General features: G+C 41.8%; 2 protein-coding genes across 2 annotated transcripts; one reads left to right on the forward strand and one right to left on the reverse strand.

The window, feature by feature from the left end:
* The first annotated feature begins 3,120 nt into the window (after positions 1-3,120).
* LOC117382464 (tetraspanin-7-like) lies at positions 3,121-11,691 on the forward strand. Its single transcript, XM_033979647.2, has 8 exons — positions 3,121-3,201; positions 5,182-5,370; positions 7,421-7,495; positions 7,880-7,975; positions 8,315-8,470; positions 11,291-11,374; positions 11,484-11,553; positions 11,651-11,691. Exons 1-7 carry the CDS (start codon positions 3,121-3,123, stop codon positions 11,550-11,552), a joined length of 750 nt encoding a protein of 249 aa, XP_033835538.2. The 3' UTR covers position 11,553; positions 11,651-11,691.
* A 638-nt stretch (positions 11,692-12,329) lies between these two features.
* LOC117382851 (uncharacterized) lies at positions 12,330-14,434 on the reverse strand. Its single transcript, XM_033980091.2, has 4 exons — positions 14,192-14,434; positions 13,710-14,012; positions 13,488-13,583; positions 12,330-12,726 (listed from the first exon to the last, which is right to left on the reverse strand). Exons 1-4 carry the CDS (start codon positions 14,432-14,434, stop codon positions 12,622-12,624), a joined length of 747 nt encoding a protein of 248 aa, XP_033835982.1. The 3' UTR covers positions 12,330-12,621.
* Positions 14,435-14,870: the final 436 nt, after the last annotated feature.

Here is a 14,870-nt window from a genome sequence, read left to right on the forward strand (position 1 = left end):
GTAATAGTATTACTGAAACGGCTTTTTTATTTTAATTTTTGTCTCTAGTCAAACATTACATTTACTAGTGCAGAGCAAACTGTGAGGTAGAGCTCTTACAAGCACGTAATGTGTGGATTTTGTTGTAAACGGTTTGCTTATTCTGTTTGTATCTAAAATATAAAAATGATTAAACATAAAGAAAAACATGTAGTATACTTGTTATAGATGGATGTAGATATATCAAACACAGTTGGAGGAGGCGTTCATATATGAATATATGCTGTATGTATGTATATGTATATATATATATATATATATATATATATATATGTATATATATATATATATATATATATATATATATATATATATATATATATATATATATATGTATATGCATATGCATGTTGTTTATTTATGCTTATATATATGTTTCTCTGATAAAGGGAGTGTTCATGCAGGGCATCGGCCTCTTCACCTCCACTACAGTCCAGATAGGATTCTTCTGACCTAAGTACCAGGAACCTACAAGACCCCCAGGGTTTGGAGACATCTCCACTGAGTTTCAGGAGTCTCTGCTCAGGAGCCCAATGACATGGCCCTGTACTCCTCCAAGGAGAGAATTAACCCAGAACTAACTTGGGACTAGCCTGAAACTAACCTAGAACTAAGCTGGAACTAGCCTGGAACTAACCCGGAACTAACCCAGAACTAACTCGGAACGAGCCCAGAACTAGCTCGGAACGAACTCAGAACTAAGCTGGGACTAGCACAGAACTAACCCAGGACTCGCACAGAACTAACCCAGAACTAACCTGGAACTAGTCCAGAACTAACCCAGGACTAACCCAGGACTAACCTGGAACTAACTCAAACCCGGAACTAACTCAGAACGAACCTGGAACTAGCCCGGACTACACGGTCTCACACATGACGGTCTACACACAGTCTCACAGACGGTCTCATGCATGTGACTGTCTGTGTGCGGGGTCAGTTGTGGTTTAGACCAGTGGTCCCCAACCACAGGGCCGGGGACCGGTATCGGTCCATTACGCATTTGCAACCGGGCCGCACAAAAACAGCAAATAATTTATCAGCGACCGCATCTTCTCCGACGTAACTTTCACCCGTCGCCCATGACACGCTGATAAGCTTGTCCATAGGCATATTATGAAAATCCTGATAGGAATCAGAAATCCATTTGATACAATGGCAGGTATATTATATCTGTGCTGGATATGCTCTTTCACGTATAACGCATCAGACATATCGTACAAAAGTAGACCCACAAGCGAGTGAAAATGAGTCATAAACAAAAGTCTTTGGAGAGCTTTTTAACAAAGGGGAAAAGGCCAACTGAGGAGCCAAAAGAGGAGTCTACAACCTCCAAGAAAAAGGAAGCTAAAGGTTGGGGACCTCTGGTTTAGACCCATAGACTGTATAAAGAAGTGAATTAAGTGAGTGTGACATCACCACCGCGTTCAGCTCATGTCAAATGAAGCTCATCGAGGCTTGCAGTTATAGGGGCCAAACTGAGTTCCATATTTGAAGCTGAGTTCCATATTTGGAACTCCGATCATGAGTATCATGGCAACCAAAGAGCCAGTTTGGAGCAAAGCTGTTGAAGGTAATGCCCCTTCCACTTCCCTACTTAACAACACTGTCAATCAAACATGTTGCTTACTCTAGTGCACATGTGTCAAACTCAAGGCCCAGGAGCCAAATGCAGCCCGCCATGTCATTTTATGTGGCCCGCGACGAGGCAAAGTTAAATGTATGACTGTCTTAAAATGTCAGTTTATCAGGAGTTACACATTTACACAGACATATTTTTTATATCTTTGCAAATTTGCGACAAACCATTTTGCTGGTGTGGCCCTCGGTGAAATTGAGTTTGACACCTCTGCTCTAGTGGGAGCAGCCTCAGGGAAAGAAGGCAGCAGATTGCTCTATTGTTAATGTTCCTATCTTGCATCACGGACACAATAGTGGAAAAAAAAAAAAAACAGGATCATGTAGAAAGGGTTAATACAACTATTTAAGACCAAAAATGATGAGTCTGACAGCAGCAGTTACAGAGAGGGGACATAGTTAAACCAAGGACATACAAACCGTGGACCATTCTGGTCTGAACTGAAATACTCGAATAATCCGAATACTGTAATACTCTGAAGACTGTAATACTTTGAATACTGTAATATCCTGAATACTCGAATATTCTGAATACTGTAATACTCTGAAGACTGTAATACTTTGAATACTGTAATATCCTGAATACTCGAATATTCTGAATACTGTAATAATCTCTGAATACTGTAATACTCTGAATACTGTAATACTCTCTGAATACTATAATACTCTGAATATTGTATTACTCTGAAGACTAATAATCTCTGAATGCTGTAATACTCTGAATGCTTGAATACTCTCTGAATACTGTAACTCAATTAGATTTTTATTTAACCCTTTACTGTTTCTGTCATATTCATTTTGACTTCATAAAAATCAAGACTTGAGCAGATTTTGTTCATATTCATCCAAATAACACATATTCACCAAAATAATACATGTAATCCATATAATGCATATTACCCCAATAGCCCATACAACCCATATACTCGTATAATCTATGTAATTGTAATAAACATTTGAACACAACAAGTTCAATGCACTTGAAATGAAAATAAGTTACACAAGAAGTAGGACTGAACCAGGACTGAACCAGGTCTGATCCAGGTCTGATCCAGGTCTAAATCAAGGTCTAAACTGGACTCAGAATTTAACCATGTCTGAACACAGAATTGAAATGAGGTCAAAGCAAGACTACAGTGTTTGCATGTTGTTTGCAAAGCTCAAGTGGCGTGGCATTCACTGCCCACATTCTGTCGTAGAAGTGATAATTGTTTTTTTTTCACAAAAGGCTGAGGCGTTCGCTGCTGTGACTGTTCAGGAGACTGGAGCGCTGCAGAACTACTGTGGAGGAGCAGGAGGGGAACTGCGAGGAGCATTCAGCAGGGTTTGGGCTTTAGGGAGACATTCAGAATATTTCAGAAGAATTAGCCCGGAGTTTGTGGAGGAGCGAAGTGAAGAAACAGTAAATATAGAGAATCTGTGTGCATTGAGAACCACTTGTAAGAAATGTCTCGGAGGCGTTTTCAAACCAAACCCCTGATTTTCTGTCTGAAAACTCTGCTCCTGGTTTACTCCTTCGTCTTCTGGGTGAGTCACTTTTATATGGATCTATAAGTGGTTTATAAGTATGTTAATTTTCTACATGGGTTCATAAGTACGGCATGAGTTTAATGTAGAAACAGTGATTCTGCTCCTGTCTGCTTCTCTATTTAAAAATATTACACTTTGGAGCAGTTCTGTTTTCATCCTTGTGCTCCATGAGACACTTCACACCAAGATGCTGGTCATGTGAACCCCTGAGCCACCTGACCCCAGCCACCTGACCCATGTCACGTGACCAGCAGTTATTTCTCTGTTTCAGGATGGGCCACATATTTCCAAGTCCTGCGCCTCATAATTTTACATTTCAAATTATTTCTATGTCTTCAGAGTCAGGGTTAGGCAGGGTTAGGCAGGGTTAGGCATAGTTAGGCATAATTAGGCAGGGTTACAGTTAGTCAGGATTAGTCAGGGTTAGGGTTAGGCAGGGTTAGGGTTAGTCACGGTTAGGGTTAGTTAGGGTTACAGTTAGTCAGGGTTAGTCAGGGTTATGGTTAGTGAGGGTTAGGGTTAGGCATGGTCAGGCAGTTTTAGAGTTAATCAGGATTGGGGTTTGGCAGGGGGCAGGGTTAAGCAGGGTTAGGGTTACGCAGTGTTAGGGTTAGACAGGTTTGGTTAGGGTTAGTCAGGGATATGGTTAGTCAGGGTTAGTCAAAGTTACGGTTAGGGTTAATTCAATTCAATTCATTTTTGTAAATCCCAAAATCACATCAGCAGTTGCCTCTTATGGCTCAGCACGAGAATTGATTTAACCAAAAGAATTTTAGAAAATCAACAATGAAATAGACATTGGTTAGTAAAACTGGGGAAACTGTTTCTTCAACTCTTCTGTTTACCGGGCAAAAAATACACTGTGCTTTTGGCACTTGGTACAGTTAAAACCAATGGCTAAAACATAGATGACATTTGTTGGTGCAGGACGCAGTCGTGACTGAGGGTTAGGGTTAGTGAACTGTGTGGATACTGTATACATTCTAATAAATAAATTGGTTCAAGTCTGTAGGACCGGAGTCCACTAAACTAAGGGACAAAGGGAGGCTTATTCAGGGAAGGTTACAGGTAATTCTAGTAAGGGTTAGCAGCTAGGGTTAGTCAGGTTTAGGGTTGGTCAAAGTTAGGATTAGTCAGGGTTAGGCTTAGTCAAGGTTATTGTTAGTCAAGGTTAGTCAGGGTTTAGGTTAGTAAGGGTTAGAGTTAGTCAGGTTTAGTGGTGGTTAGGGTTAGTCGGGGTTTGGATTAGTCAGTGTAAGGTTTAGGGCAGTTAAGAGTTAGTTAGGGTTAGGATTAGTCAGTGTTAATCAGGGTTAGCGTTAGTCAGGGTTAGGCTTAGTCAAGGTTAGTGATAGTCAGGGTTAGGGTTAGTCATTGTTAGGTTTATGGTAGACAGCATTATTCTTAGCCAGGGTTGGGGTTAGTCAGGGTTAGCATTAGTCAGGGTTAGTTAAGGTTAGTCAGGGTTTAGGTTACTAAGAGTTAGAGTTAGTAAGGGTTGGTTAGGGTTTGTCAGGGTTTGGATTTGTCAGTGTTAGGTTTAGGGTAGTCAGGGTTAGTGCTAGTCAGGGTTAGGGTTAGTCAGGGTTAGAGCTAATTAGGGTTAGGGTTAGTCAAGTTTAGGCTTAGTCGGGGATAGAGTTATTCAGGGTTAGCAATAGCGTTAGTCAGGGTTAAGATTAGTCAGGGTTAGTCTTAGTCAGAGTTAGCGTTAGGGTTAAGGTTAGTCAGGATTAGGGTTAGTCAGGGTCAGCGTTAATCAGAGTTAAGGTTAGTCAAGGTTAGGGTAAGTCAGGGTTAGTGTTAATCAGGGTTAGTCCAGGTTAAGGTTTGTCAGGGTTTGGCTTAGTCAGGGTTTAGGTTAGTCAGATTTAGGGTTAGTCAGGGTTTAGGTTAGTCAGAGTTAGGGTTGGTCAGGGTTAGTGTTATTGGCAGGGGCCAGGGTTCCATTTTATACTGTTAGTCTTGTGTCTCCAGGTCTCGGGAATCGTGTTATTGTCTGTGGGGCTGTGGTGGATTTTGATGCTTGGTCCATACTCGGTGCTGATCTCTAGGACGCCCTCTGCAGTTCCCTTCGTGTTATCAGGCACTGGCGGCGGGATCGTGCTGCTGTCACTGTTTGGCTGCTGGGCCACCTGCAGGGGGCGCTGCTGGATGCTTCGCACGGTCAGTTCAGAATAAATCCTATATGAAAACATCTGAGTCCCGCTCAGTCTAATACAGTATAGAACAGAAGCTCTCAAACTTTTCACACCAAGTACCACCAGATCTAAACCAGGTCTATAACAGGACTATTGCAGGTCTAATCTAGGGCTAAACTAGACATAAACTAGGTCTGAAAGTGGACTGCATCATTTTTACTGTTTGTGTGTGTTTGTATATATACATCCACCGATGCCTTCATATTTCATGCCTTCTCCAGCTCTTCTTTGAGTCCCTGGTATTTCTCTAGTTTCTCATGTTCCTTTTTCCTGTTGTTCCCATCACTTGGTTCTGCCATGTCCACCACAATGCCTTTGCTCTGTTGTTTATCCACCACCACAGTATTTAATTGGTCCATCTCCATTCTGTCAGTCTGTAACTGAAGTCCCACAGGATCTTGGCTTGATTATTCTCCACTACTTTTGGAGGTGTTTGTCCTTGACCTTGTGGTCTCCAGTATGTACTCTGCACAGATGTTTGTCACAGGAGACAGGATTCTTTTGCACATTTAATGCCCTTTAAGGCATAATTTAAGGCTGCTCTGTTCTAACCAGGCTCTCAAGCTCATCTCCTGATTCTGGCATTGTTTTCACAAACTACAAGGTGTCCAACAAAATAATTGTGATCAGTGATTTTAATGTGAATTGGGACTGTAAGAAGGACAGAAAAAAAATTTAAGCATACTATGGACACTCTAAGTTACAAGACATTCAAAAACCAAAATAGATTTGCTCTTTAGTAACAAGCCTGAACAGAAAATCCAGAGATGATCCTCAGTTCTGTAACAGTCAAGTCAACAAAACTGTTAAAGATATTATTATCAACCTTCTCCACTAGAGGGAAGCGTAACTGAACAAAGGCTGAACAAAGAATGTTCTGATGATCTGATGAAAACTAGAGACTGATTGATAAAACAATTTTTAAAACACATCTAATCATCACCCATCTCCTCAATATGTCCTTCCAACATCCAGTTGTACCAACTGATTGGAAAGTAGCTACGGTAACACCAGTTTTGAAATCAGGTGCTAAAACACATATGGCTAATTATCGGCCAGTAAGCATACTTCCTGTTATATCTAAAATAGCTGAGAAGTGGGTGGTCAAACTCACTCTCACTGATCATTTAGAAAACACCAAACCCTCATTATATCCACTACAGTTTAGCTTTTGTACCGATCATTTTACAGCCGCTGCCCTGTGTGTGTTAACAAAAATCATAAAGAGCTTACTTGATAGGAGTCCCTGTGTTGGGACTGTCTGCTGATGACCTCATAGCTGCCTTATCATCTGTGCATAACTGGCTTAAGGACTTGTGCCTCTGGTTAAACACCACAAAACGGTCTGTATGTACTTCTCAAAACCTCATACCGAAGTAAAGCAATCAAATGTCTTTCTTAATGGAGTAGAACTTGATCTGGTCCCACAATTTAAATACCTTGGAGTTATCCTAGACCCAACATTCTTCAAAAGTCACATAAAAAAAATGTCCTAAGTAATTCAATTCAATAATCAGAATTTTTGAAACATCTGTAATAACTTAAATATGGATGCTCTTATAACCAAGCATCAGCATCATATATTAGCTCAGTGGTTTAGTTAAACTTAACTTAAACCTTAATTGAGTATGTTTTTGTGGGATTGACAGAACATCATTATTGGGATACTTCAGAGAAATGTTGACACATTCATATGTGTTAATACACAACTAATGACCAGAGCCTCTACAACCTCTATACCTATATCTACCCATATATTTGGCTCCCTCCAGTGATTACTCATTTTTCCAGTTTGGAACAACTGTAGCCTTGGTTTAGTCCTGGTTTAGCCCTGACCCTGTGAAAATGTTAAGAACCACTGATGTTGGCCCGACCAGTCTCTGCTCTATATCTGTCTGTATAGGGTTAGGGTTTTATATATAAACTCACTAGCATGCTGCCCTTACGCCTCTGGTGTGACCCTGTGTGACCCCTGTGTGACCCCGTGTGACCCCTGTGTGACCTCTGACCTGTAGTTTGCTGTGCTGCTGACGCTCGTGTTTCTGACTGAACTCATCGCTGGAATCTCTGGTTTTATTTTTCGTCACGAGGTTTGTCTGTTATAAAGACACATCAGACTGTGCAGGATTCAAGTGTTTATATCAGTGTAAATGTATCAGTATTTAAAGTACTGCAGTACTATATGTACTACAGTATTACAGTACTACAGTACTAGAGTATGTACAGTACTGCAGTATGTATAGTACTACAGTACTGCAGTATGTACAGTACTACGGTATTACAATACTACAGCACTACAGTATGTACAGGACTACAGTATTTACAGTACTACAGCATTACAGTCTTGCAGTATGTACAGTGCCACAGTACTACATTAATACAGCACTACAGTATGTACAATACTATAATATTCGCACTGTTGTAGTATTTGCAGTACTATAGTATTTGTACTACAGTGACTTTGTGTTTTTCAGATTAAAGGCAGTTTTTTTAGTTCTTTTTCTGAAGCCGTTCAGAAATACAACGCTCTGGACGAACGCAGCCTGGCCGTCGACGACCTCCAGAGGAAGGTATCAGTATTACTACTACTACTGCTATTACTATTTTATATGTGCTCAGTTTCAGGAATCTAACAACAGTTTGCAGTATCTGGATTACCCCTGAGTACGTGTGAATATTTGTACTACACTTGTACATGTGTATACTTGTAGTACACACATACTTGTACTTGTGTATACTTGTAGTACGCACATACTTGTACTTGTGTATACTTGTACTACACACATACCTGTACTTGTGTATACTTGTAGTGCACACATATCTGTACTTGAGTATACTTGTAGTACACACTTACCTATACTTGAGTATACTTGTAGTACACACATACTTGTACTTGTGTATACTTGTAGTTGCACTGTTGTGGCGTGTCAAACTTCAGCAGTTGGCTACACAGCTCGTATTTCCCAAATGGAGGAGTCCCGGTCTCCTGCTGCGTCCGAATCAACGACTGTGAACGAGACGACCTCCGGAACGCCTCACGAGCAGGCGACAAAGTGTACGACCAGGTAATCAAACCTACAACCCCCTGTCTGATCACTGAACTGCCACGGAATCCAACTCACAACCCCTTGCTTGATCACCGAATAGCCAGGGAATCCAACACACAACCCTATGTCTGATCACTGAACAGCCAGGGAATCCAGCCCACAACCTGCAAGCACAACATATAAAATAGGTTTTTAAAGAGAACATTTTAAACCCAACACTTTTATTTTTGTTAAATCCACATCTGTTATCTTCCTGTTTATATGAAGTTTATATTTTAGTATAAGCTGCATGTATAAATGCATATAAACATGTATGAATGTCTGAGTATATACGTATATTCCCTCTATAATCTGCATATACTGTATATTTTATATACGTGTGTGTGTGTATATATATGTATATATATATATATATATTTATTTATTTATATATATATATATATATATATATATATATATATATATTTATTTATATAAATAAATAAATAAATATATATATATATATATATATATATATATATATATATATATATATATATCATCCTCATCCTCTGCAGGTGGTCTCATCCCCTCTTTTTCCACACTCGGGACCTCTAGGAGCTTGAGAGTTCTGTGCAGTATCTTTGCTGTTTCTAGTACTGCACCTTTCTGGACTGAGATGTCTGATGTTTTTCCTGAGATCTGCTGTAGCCACTCCTCCAGTTTGGGGGTCACTGCCCCATTGTGCTTCGATGACCATGGGCACCGCTGATGCCTTCACCTTCCAGGCCTTCTCCAGCTCTTCTTTGAGCCCCTGGTGTTTCTCTAGTTTCTCATACTCCTTTTTCCTGATGTTCTCATCACTTGGTACTGCAATGTCCACCACAATGGCTTTGCTCTGTTGTTTGTCCACCACCACAATGTCCAGTTGGTCCATCACCATTCTGTCTGTCTGTATCTTGAAGTCCCACAGGATCTTGGCTCAACTATTATCCACTACTTTTGGAGGTGTTTCCCACCTTGACCTTGGGGTTTCAATGCATGAGCACAGCACAGAAGATACCAGGAGACCCAAACACCAGCTCCTGGTAGACCGAACAGTCGCCCGAGACTACAGAATCTGTCAGACCAACCTGTGCACTGCCTGGATTGATTACAAGAAAGCCTATGAGTCAATGCCGCTCACATGGATCACTGAATGCCTGGAGCTGTACAACATCAACAAGACTCTGAGAGCCTTCATTGCAAGTTTGATGAGGTTGTGGAAAACCTCCCAAGCCACTTGCACAAGTGACCATCAAAAGTGGCATATACCAAGGAGGCACACTGCTGTTCTGCATAGCTCTGAAGCCCCTCAGCCAAATCATCAGCAACACTGGCTATAGATGCTGACTCAGGAATGGGGCCACCATCAATCACCTCCTCTACATAGATGACATCAAGCTGTACGCTAAGAGTGAGCATGACTCACTGATCCACACCACCAGGATCTACAGCACAGACATTGGAATGTCATTTGGGTTTGAGAAGTGTAGCCGGATGGTGACAAAGAGAGGAAAGGTAGCCACACAGAAGCCGTCTCACTCCTAGAAGGGACAATAGCAGACATCGAGGACAATTACAAATACCTTGGTATACCACAAGCAAATGGCAACCTTGAAGAGGAAACAAGGAAAGCAGCCATGGCCAGATACCTCAGACAAGTAAGGCAAGTCCTAAGGAGTAAGCTCAATAGCAAGAACAAGACCTAGGCAATAAACAGCTACACCTTGCCAGTAATCAGATACCCAGCAGAAATCATAAGCTCTCCAAAGGAGGAGTTACAGATCACAGACATTAAGACTGGAAAGCTACTGACCATGCATGGAGGATTCTATCCCAAATGCAGCACCCTGAGACTGTATTTGAGCCTTAAGGAAGGAGGCAGAGGACTAGTGAGTGTGAGAACCACAGTCCAGGATGAAACATCCAAGATCCAGTACTTCATCCAGTGAGATGGAGTGCTAGCCTTCGATCTTGTCTAGTGCACATCATCCTTTGGTGATATACTTATGGATCTTACATGTAGAGCTCATTGGTTTCTATGAGGGTTGAGGTAGGGATCGCTCTCAATGTTGCATTCACATCTTCTAGGTGACTTTCAGATGGCCTTCACTTGGCCTCCGTAACTGGCATCAGGGTTGGCCATGATCTTATCTTTCAGGTCAGTCGCTGTGTGGCTCAGTGTGATTGGGGCTTTGTACCCAGTCCCAGTCCGGTTGAGGAGTTGATGTACTCCCCCCTGACCTGGGGTCCTGGCTCCCCCTTGCCGTAGCATTTGTGTTGTACCTTATCAATCTCAAGTTGTGATAGCATTTGCCGTTTGTGGATGTTGGAACACTGAGCTACTACTTGCTTAGCTGTAACCATTATAACCAAGTAACCATTTTTCACACACATCCCGTTAACCACTGACTCAGGTCACTGGAGTAGTAGCATTCCAACAGAGCCTTGTTCTCATATCTCGCCCATTTCCATCTTGTTCCAGTAGCATCAAGGTGCTCTGGTTCCCCTGAAGCCTTGTTTGGCCGTTCAACGTCTGAGCCTGCATCTTGTAAGTTTCATTTGCACTCATCATTGTATGAGGTAGGCAGTAGCATGAAGGGTCTTGCCTAAAGATCCACACTGGTAAATGGTAATTGCTTATTGCGCCCTGGGGTGATTCAAACCCGGGTCACCCACGTGAAAGTTAGGTGACTTACCGTTGAGCTAACCAGTGAGCTATATGTCATATATGTGTATATATGTGTATATTTTTTATATATGTTCAATATGTTTATATTTATATACTCTGTCTATATATATGCCCATGTGTCTCAGGGCTGTTTTGAACTGGTGACTGCATTCTTCGACACAAACCTCGGGATCATTGCCAGCGTTACATTTGGCATCGCCTTCTCTCAGGTACTCCCCCTACAGGTCACGAGCAGATCAACAGCAGCTCTCTATTCTCTATACAGGCCAACGGCAGTATTACAGATAGACACAGATAAACATGCTTTTGTTTTTTCAGTTGATTGGAACCACTGTGGCCTGTTGTCTGTCCAGATTCATCAACACAAACCAGTATCAGATGGTCTGAGGTGAGACCCAGAACCTGGACTAACCCTGGACTAAACCAGGACTAAACCAGGACTAAACCTGTACTACACCAGGATTAATATTTCCTCCCTTCCACAGATCTGTGATGGAGACAAGACTGAATCTGGATTTCTGAAGTTTTGGTGTAATATTGATTTGATTAAATTTAATGAATTTACCGTATATATTCTGGACTTTTTTTCATAGTTTGTCTGAGGGTGCGACCTATACTCAGATGCGATATATGTGAAATTATTAAAATATATATTTTCACATCTTCATTAATGTCACATTGACAACTGCGCGAGGGTACTCAAGGCTTGCAGCCATGCGGGAGTAGCACTTCATCTAGGATGAAGAATTCAATGGATTTAGTGATTTGGAGTGAGATAAGAGTATAAACTTGTTAACTTGTTTTTTATGCTTTAGTTATTTGATTAACTGTTGATATCTTACGTTAACATACCAGATACGTATTCAGTGCGTTGTCTATGCTTCATGTAGCTGAATAAATATAAATGTGTTACGTTAGCGTGCTGTACTATTATTCAGTCTGTTCACTCTCTATTTTATTGTTATTATTAATACTTGCCTTTAAGTAAGTAAATGTCCCCAAAAAATGTATAGTACAGTGCAATTTATATGTTTTTTTCTTCATTATCATGCATTTTTTCTCTGGTGCAACTTATACCCCAGAGCAACATATAGTCCGGTAAATAAATAAAAAACAGTGAAAGAAACAAACCCAAGAAAATCACTTTATTCAAACACTGCCCTGAGGAATCCTGGGACATGTAGTTTAAGTCCATTTATAATCCGTAATCAGACCTACGTCAGTAAATAAATGCATGCCTTTAACAGATTTAATCATTAGAAGCTGATGCACCTTTCTCCTATTGAATCCTGAGAGTTGTAGTTCACGGTACTTTGGCCCAACTGCACCATAGGAGCTTTATTCTGGAGATCCTTTTTTCTGTATTTTTTTTCCCCAAATGTATCACCGTTGGTGTGCCCGATACATGCTGGAAGCTGTAGATGTTTGGCTCTTGGTGCATTGTGGGACATGGGGTTTAGGGTACTTTGAGGGTGGAGGTCCAGAGCAGATTCTGAGGCAGAGACACCTGAACATGACACGTGGGACACTGCCGTTTCCTCCACAGGTACTCCTCTATACACTGAAATGCAACAAATACTTAAGATACTTTTACTGCATCACAGAGTACTGACATATACAAGTACTACTGCCAAATACTATACTACTACTACTGCTACTGCAGAGGTACTCCTTTATACACTGAAAGACAACAAATATTTCAGATACTTTTACTGCATCACAGAGTGCTGCTAAATACTAGTACAACATCATAGAGTACTGACAAATACTAGTACTGCATTGGCAACAGTAGCAGTAGTAATAGCAGTAGTAGTAGCAATAGAGGTAATAATAGTAATAGTATCAGCAGCAGCAGTAGTAGTAGTAGTAGTAGTAGTAGTAGTAGTAGTAGTAGTAGTAGAAGTACTTGAAGTAGTACTTGTAATACTTATAGTAGTAGTACTTGTAGTATGTGCAGTAGTATGTACTACTGCACATAGTATTACAAGTACTACTTGTATTACTTGTTTGGCTCTTGGTGTAGATGTTTGGCTCTTGGTGCATTGTGGGACATACACACAAGTAGTTCTACAAGTAATACTTGAGCTTGTAGTAATACTCCTAGGGGGGCTCCCCAGTAGCACTATAAGTGCTACTACCTGTAGTAGTAGCACTTACAGTACATGTAGTAGTACTTGTAGTGGTACTTGTAGTACTTGCAGTGGTGCTTGTAGTAGTAATCCCACTTATAGTACGTGTAGTAGTACTTGTCGTACTTGTGTACTTGTGTACTAGCACTTGTAGTAGTAGTAGTAGTAGTAGTAGTAGTAGTAGTAGTAGTACCTCCTTGTGGAAGCTGTGTGCACACTGCAGTTCTCTGGTTCCCGTTCCGTGTTTGAGGTCGTTGTGGCAGATCAAACACACACTGTCTGCATCGCTCTGGAACAACAACACAAACTCAGAGCCAGTCGGGATCCCCGTCCGGTCTGGACCCCTCTCAGATCTGAACAGGATCCTTGTCCAGGTTCCTCTCAGATCCGGTTAGGATCCTGGTGTGGTCCGTACCAGAGACATGACGTTCCTCCTCCTAAAGTGACCTCTCCTCTCCAGGAGGCTGGGTCTCTCGGAACTTTGTTTGGGTTGAGGGATTGATACCCGGTCGAGGGGGGCAGGTCTCTCTTGGATGGTAGGCGGGGCGTGAATCAGGGCTAGCGAACTCCTCCTCTCTCTCTCTCCTGGAGGGGGCGGGACTTCCTGTGGTGATGGCAGCAAACGACGAGAAGATGAGCGGCGCAAGAGGAGTTTCGCCGTTACTGGAGCCGCAGTTGAGACATGGAGCCGAGACAGAGTCATGGAGGAGAGAGTGGACTGCAACGAGACATGACCACATATGACCACAGAAAGGCGCTATGGAGCAACATTTAAAACCACAGAGAGGCGCTAGAGCGTTGTTTTAGAGCTGGTTTAGACTTGGTTTAGACCTGCTTTAGACCCACTTTAGACATGCTTTAGACCTGCTTTAGACATGCTTTAGACCTGTGTCTTACCGGACAGGGGAGGGAGGCCCGGCGGCCCATTTGTGGAGGGGGAGGGTCCAGACCAGTTGTACTTCCTCTTTGCACAATCACTTCCTGAACAGGTTCATCCTCTGTGGTCTCTCCTCTGCAGCGCTGCATCCAGGTGTTAAAGGTTTGGCCATCTTCATCCTCTTCCTCCGCAGAGTCCTGGTCTTGGCTTTGATCTGATGTCTCCTCTGGGTCCGAAAACACCTCCTCTTTGGCAGGGTCCATTTTAAAAAGAATTAAAAAAGCTAAACCCGCTCAGTGCCAAGCAGAAAATAGCTCGGAGCTAATGATCTCACTGCAGCTAAAGGCTAAAGCTAAAGCTATTTCAGTCATGACCTATAGTCCACGACCATCTGCAAGAAGGAAATTATTATAAAAGATAAAAACACTGTCCTCTGAAGAAGAGCCTGAAAAATAAATACAGGATGGGTTTGTTCCTGGTCAGTCTTGGTTCAAGATTCTGGTTTAGACCCTGGTTTAGACCCTGGTTTAGACCCTGGTTTAGACCCTGGTTTAGACCCTGGTTTAGACCCTGGTTTAGACTCTGGTTTGGACCTGGCTTAGACTTGGTTTGGACCTGGTTTAGACCTGGTTTGGACCTGGCTTAGACTTGGTTTGGTCCTGATTTAGACCTAGTTTGGACTTGATTTGCATCTCAAAC

The sequence above is a fragment of the Periophthalmus magnuspinnatus genome, chromosome 15 (genome assembly GCF_009829125.3).
Source record: "Periophthalmus magnuspinnatus isolate fPerMag1 chromosome 15, fPerMag1.2.pri, whole genome shotgun sequence".
Lineage (NCBI taxonomy): Eukaryota > Metazoa > Chordata > Actinopteri > Gobiiformes > Gobiidae > Periophthalmus > Periophthalmus magnuspinnatus.

What these genes read in the sequence shown, in the direction of transcription:
- LOC117382851 (XM_033980091.2), bottom strand. Translation starts at nt 14,434, where the DNA reads ATGGACCCTGCCAAAGAGGAGGTGTTTTCGGACCCAGAGGAGACATCA. An exon ending in GGGCCTCCCTCCCCTGTCCG is followed by an intron (nt 14,013 to 14,191) that starts GTAAGACACAGG and finishes GTCTCGTTGCAG; the next exon opens with TCCACTCTCTCCTCCATGAC. An exon ending in GGAGGAACGTCATGTCTCTG is followed by an intron (nt 13,584 to 13,709) that starts GTACGGACCACA and finishes TTGTTGTTCCAG; the next exon opens with AGCGATGCAGACAGTGTGTG.
- LOC117382464 (XM_033979647.2), top strand. Translation starts at nt 3,121, where the DNA reads ATGTCTCGGAGGCGTTTTCAAACCAAACCCCTGATTTTCTGTCTGAAA. An exon ending in GTTTTATTTTTCGTCACGAG is followed by an intron (nt 7,496 to 7,879) that starts GTTTGTCTGTTA and finishes TGTGTTTTTCAG; the next exon opens with ATTAAAGGCAGTTTTTTTAG. An exon ending in TTGGCATCGCCTTCTCTCAG is followed by an intron (nt 11,375 to 11,483) that starts GTACTCCCCCTA and finishes TTGTTTTTTCAG; the next exon opens with TTGATTGGAACCACTGTGGC.